Source organism: Acanthisitta chloris, unplaced genomic scaffold (assembly GCF_000695815.1).
Source record: "Acanthisitta chloris isolate BGI_N310 unplaced genomic scaffold, ASM69581v1 scaffold24581, whole genome shotgun sequence".
Taxonomy (NCBI): Eukaryota; Metazoa; Chordata; class Aves; order Passeriformes; family Acanthisittidae; genus Acanthisitta; species Acanthisitta chloris.
In genome coordinates, this window is record NW_008656845.1 from 1 (window position 1) to 5450 (window position 5450).

At 59.2% G+C, this 5450-nt stretch overlaps 1 protein-coding gene across 1 annotated transcript; it reads right to left on the bottom strand.

Moving 5' to 3' along the window:
- Positions 1 to 2480: 2480 nt before the first annotated feature.
- LOC103811522 (claudin-3-like) lies at positions 2481 to 3125 on the bottom strand. Its single transcript, XM_009084501.1, has one exon. The coding sequence runs from the start codon at positions 3123 to 3125 to the stop codon at positions 2481 to 2483; it is 645 nt and encodes a 214-aa protein (XP_009082749.1).
- Positions 3126 to 5450: the final 2325 nt, after the last annotated feature.

Here is a 5450-nt window from a genome sequence, read left to right on the forward strand (position 1 = left end):
TGTGCTCAGGCATGGCATCCTGCCTGTCTCCTGCCCGTCCCTTCACCCCATTCCCACTGGCTTCCTGCCCTGCCTGTCCCGTGCTCTCCTGCCCTGTCCGTGCCCTGTCTGTGCCCTGCCCATCCCCTACCCACTGACCTGCCTTGCCTGTCCACTGCCTCCTGCCCTGTCTCTGCCCTGTTTGTGCTGTTCCCATCCCCTGCCCTGCCCATCCCTTGCCTGTGCCCTGTCTGTCCTCCTTGCCTGCTGTCCTGTGTGTCCCTTTCCCACGGGCTTCCTGCCCTGCCTATCCCCTCCTCTCTGCCCTGTCTCTGCTCTGTTTGTGCCCTTCCCGTTCCCTGCTTACTGGCCTGCCTTTCCCCTGCTCTCCTGCCCTGCTCATGCCCTGTCTGTACCCTGCCTGTGCCCTTCCCATCCCGTGCCCACTGACTCCTGGCAGTCTCTCACTGCCCCCCCTTGCCCCTACCCTTTCCCCGGGGATTCCATCCCCAGTGAGGGACACCTTGTGTCAGTGTCCCCTGTCCTGCAGGTGGCTTCCTCTGCCTGACCACGAGGAGCAACCCCTCGAACCTGCGGTACAAGGCAGAGCTGGAGGCAGCGCTGGGGGAGCTGGAGAAGTGTGGAGCCTGGCAGAAGCTGCTGGCCCAGGAGGTGGAGCACTGGGAGAGAGCCACCTCCGAGGAGGAGAGCACCCAGGGCACTGGCTACATATCTGGGGTGGTCTACATCTACCAGAAATGCCCTGTCCCTCCCCTGGAGGAGGGCTGAGAGCTGCTGTGGCTCTGGAGGGGGGGTGAGTGCTTGGCCTCTTATAAAACTCAGCCCAGTGACTCCCCTTGGAGCAGGGAGGCTGCTGGGGGTGACAGCACTTTGGGGTAGTGTTCCCGTACCCTTCCCTGGCTCCTTCTCCCTGAGGTCTGGGCCTGGGAACTTTGTCTGCTCCTCAGCATGGGAAGGATCTGGTTTCACCAGGGTCTTCTGGGCACCACCATTAGCTCTGATATTCAGGTGTTGTCACCAGCACCTCAACACTCACTGTGACATCTCACAGACCCACATGGCAGTTCAGAGCCATCTCCTGTCCAGGATGTCTTCTCCCTGCCATGTACTCATGGGCAAAATCTGGATCCTTCTTCATCTAACACCCCCAGACCCTCATGGTCTTTACTGGGGACTACTGGAGGTGGGTCCCCATCACCATGTCCTGTGGTTTCCTGTCCTCATCCTCCCCAGGGATTAACCCTGAGGAGTGGGAGACCTCCACCTCCAGACTAGGAGCAGCAGCACCAAGGTGGCACTAAGCTGGAGAGACTTTCCATGCATCACATCCACCTTTCATCCTGCAACAGCTGCTTGAATCTCACATTTTCCCACAGCTTTGCACTTAATGGTCTGGGTGGGAAATGAGTTTGGAAGGGATTTGGGGAGCTGGTGGCTGCTCCCCACCCTGGAGCCTCTCCGCACTGCCTGCCCCGCCCGTTCCCCCCGCCGCTTGCTGTGCTGCCTCCACAATTCCTCCTCCACTGCTCCCTTGGGAAGTTTTTTACCCAAATCTCTTGCTGAGATATTTGGGTTTATCCCTTTTCCCTTCCCGCAGGCCTGTTCCTGCTCATCCTGTTCCCATGGCCTTGTGGAACAGGTTACTTCCTTCCCCTTGGGAGTTCTATCCTGCTGGGGGTGGTGTCTGTGTCTGTCCCCATCACCCACCCAGGACATCCCACACTTGCCCTCCCCATGGCTCTCTGCATTGTCCCACGAAGTCTTGGGGTCTCTGTGGCCACTGTTTGTCGCCTCTCTGCATTGTCCCACCAAGTCTTGGGGTCTCTGTGGCCACTGTGGATAGCTTCCCTACTGCCCTCTCCCCCTGTTTGTTCCCAGCACTGTCTCCTGGGCACTTGGGGATCATGGCTGTCCCCAACCCTTCACTTGACTGTTCAATAAACCTCTGTCCCTGCTGCCTGCCTGCTGTGTGATATTCTTGGAGCTATGGACCCTCTGGGGTAGATGACCAAGAGCCTGGGACTGGGATTTGGCTTTTCTCTGGGGTCCTCTCACACCCTTTGGGGGCTCAGAAAACTTGGTGACCCCTGTGCCCCTCTTAGCATCCTCTCCCTGTCTCAGTTTCCCTGCTGTGGGGTACACCAGGAGTGCCTTGCCTGGCTGCTGCTGCATCCCCATGGGGACATGGGGACATGCCAGGTGCTGGGGCAGCAGCCCTGAGCTGGCAGCAGGCTGACAGGGCACAGCACCCTCAGGACATGCCACCATCCTCCCCACACCATTCAAAATGAGCCCAGGCAGCCTCAGTGGCACCAGGATGTTTATAGTCCCTGCTCTGGGGAAAGGCACAGCTGGGAGGACCATGGGGATGGGGATGGGAAAGAGGAGGAGGAGGAGGTAGTGCATGGGCAGGGCTGGCACAGGGAAGCAGGACAGGGACAGTGGTGCTCTCCTTTGGGCTGGCACTTGGGCACAGTGGCTTATACATAGTCCTTCATGGCATAACCCATGGGGCCACAGGTTTTCACCCCTCTGTACTTTCTGGGGTAGGAATCCTGCTGGGACTGGGGGCCTGAGCAGCACAGGATGCTTCCACCAAAGAGCTGGAGGGCACTGGAGGCCCAACCAATGTAGAGAGCAGCCCCCAGCTCTCTCTTGAGGGCTTGAGGTACCATAGGGTTGTAGAAGTTGCTGACAATGCTGTTAGCAGACCAGGACACAGGGATGAGCAGCATGATGCTGGACAGGATGAAAATGACACCTGCCACCACGGAGATCCTGTTCTTGGCGTTGCTGTCATCCACACAGCGAGTGCAGTCTGCACCCGAGAGGGAGATGAGGAAGGCGAGGAAGGCCACAAAGATGGAGGTGACCACCAAGGCACGAGCAGCTTGTAGGTCAGAGGTGAGCTCCAGCAGGGAGTCATAACCCTTGCACTGCATCTGCCCAGTGCTCTCGTACACACAGTTCATCCACAGCCCTTCCCAGAAGACCTGGGCCACCACGATGTTGGAGCCGATGAAGGCTGTCACCTTCCACATGGGCAGGGCACAGGTGAGGATGGAGCCCAACCAGCCCACAGCTGCCATCATCAGCCCTCCCAGCTGCATCGTCATCGTTGCCATCGACAGCTCCTGTGGGGACAGGGCACAGCGGTCATGGACACACCTGCTGGAGAGCATGGCCTTCAGCTGGGCTGTCCTGCTCACCATCAGGGTGGGAAGGGCTGCAGGACAGCATGGGGACACGAGTGACATGGGGACATGAGTGACATGGGGCAGTGCTGAAGATAAACATAGGGATGAGTGACTTGGGGACATGAGTGACATGAGGCAGTGCTGAAGATAAACACAGGGACATGAGCAACATGGGGACATGAGTGGCATTGCTGCAGGACAGCATATGAGCAACAACATGAGTGGCATTGCTGCAGGACAGCATGGGGATATGAGTGACATGGGGGCATGAGTGGCATTGCTGCAGGACAGCATAGGGACACGAGTGACATGGGGGCATGAGTGACATGGGGCAGTGCTGCAGGACAGCATGGGGACATGAGTGGCATGGGGACATAAAGGACAGGACACATTGCTGAAGGACAGCATGGGGACACATGTGGCACTGAGGACCCTAAGCAGGCCGGGGATATGAGTGACATGGGGGCATGAGTGGCATTGCTGCAGGACAGCATAGGGACACGAGTGACATGGGGGCATGAGTGACATGGGGCAGTGCTGCAGGACAGCATGGGGACATGAGTGGCATGGGGACATAAAGGACAGGACACATTGCTGAAGGACAGCATGGGGACACATGTGGCACTGAGGACCCTAAGCAGGCCAAGGTGCAGGATCCCCGCTGTGTCACATTGGCCCCTGCAATGTCCCCAAGGCACGGGGGCAGCCTCTGCCACTGCCCCTTCCCAGCACATGGCAAGTGCCAGGGAGGGGATGGCTTTGGGGGAGCAGTTTGGGTGCTCACTGCCACCACACTCCAGAGCACAGACCCCATCCCACACTCTCTCCCTATTCCCCCAGTGCCCGCCCCATGCCCTGCTCCACCACTGGTGCTTCAGCCTCCTTGGCCATGAGTGTGGCACCAAGGGGCACAGGCAGGAGAGGCAGCACCAGCTGCTCCATGCTGGAGGGAAGGTTTGGCTTTGCCCTCACAGCCGTGCTGCAGTGCCCTTTGCACCCAGGATTTCCTCTCTGGGGTGCTGGAAATGGGTCAGAGCTCAGGTCTTCTCTGATCCCAGCCATAGGGCACAGGACTTCCAGTGATACCAACTCTTGGCACCCAGAGCAACCCTGAGAGGACAAACCCTGGGCAAGGGGCTGTGGGATCACCACAGGCATCAGCCCTGGGAGAGGGTTGGCTGCTATGGGGGAACACATTGGCAGCTTCACCATGCTCACACGTGGCCGCCTGTGGCTCAGCCTGAAACCAGCTCAGCCCTGCACAGAGCAGAGTCCACCCACGGGAGCCTGTGCCCATGCTTGGCACTGGGACCAGCTGAGTTTTTATGACCCCAAGCTCAGTGGGTATCGGTTGTGCCCGGCACACCCTGCGGCATTCGCTGGAGGTTTCACCATTCATTTCTCCTGGCCCAGTTTCGGCTTCTTCAGCCTCTCCTCTCTCATTGTGGCCCCACTCCTTTCCCTTTTGGCCCTCAGCAGCCTGATGGACACCAGCACTGGGAATTTGTCTCAAGTGGGCTATGAAAGACCCTTTGGGCCAAAGTCCCTCTCCCTGGAAAGGCAGATCAGTCTCCAGGCAGGCTGGGGCTGGAACACCCCCAGGCTGCCTTCCCCAGCCAGCGGGACCTAGGTCACAAGAGACACCCAAAACAGGGTGCACAACCACCTGCAGTGGGGACAAGCCCCACAGATCCTAGCAGGGATGTTCACCAGAGAATCACACTCATATTTCCACCCAGCCACTGGCACATAGACACAAATGTATTTTCCACCCTTCCCAGTGAAGGGGAGCTGGGAGCACCTCAATCCCCAAGACGAGACAGTCAGAGCCACCTCTCATCCCTACACACCCCAGGGTGGGAGAGCAGGATGTTCCCAGCCCAGTACAGCACCTTGCCTTGCAGGAAGCAAGATAGGCAAAACACCTGGCACAGTCCATGCTGGCCCCAGGGTGCTCCAGCTGGGGTTGTGTGGTGATCCCAGGGTACTCCCAGCCAGGGTTGTGGGGTGGTCCCAGGGTACTCCCAGCCAGGGTTGTGGGGTGGTCCCAGGGTACTCCCAGCCAGGGTTGTGGGGTGGTCCCAGGGTACTCCCAGCCAGGGTTGTGGGGTGGTCCCAGGGTACTCCCAGCCAGGGTTGTGGGGTGGTCCCAGGGTACTCCCAGCCAGGGTTGTGGGGTGGTCCCAGGGTACTCCCAGCCAGGGTTGTGGGGTGGTCCCAGGGTACTCCCAGCCAGGGTTGTGGGGTGGTCCC

Coding starts and splice junctions, on each gene's coding strand:
- LOC103811522 (XM_009084501.1), bottom strand. CDS start 3,125: ATGGCAACGATGACGATGCAGCTGGGAGGGCTGATGATGGCAGCTGTG.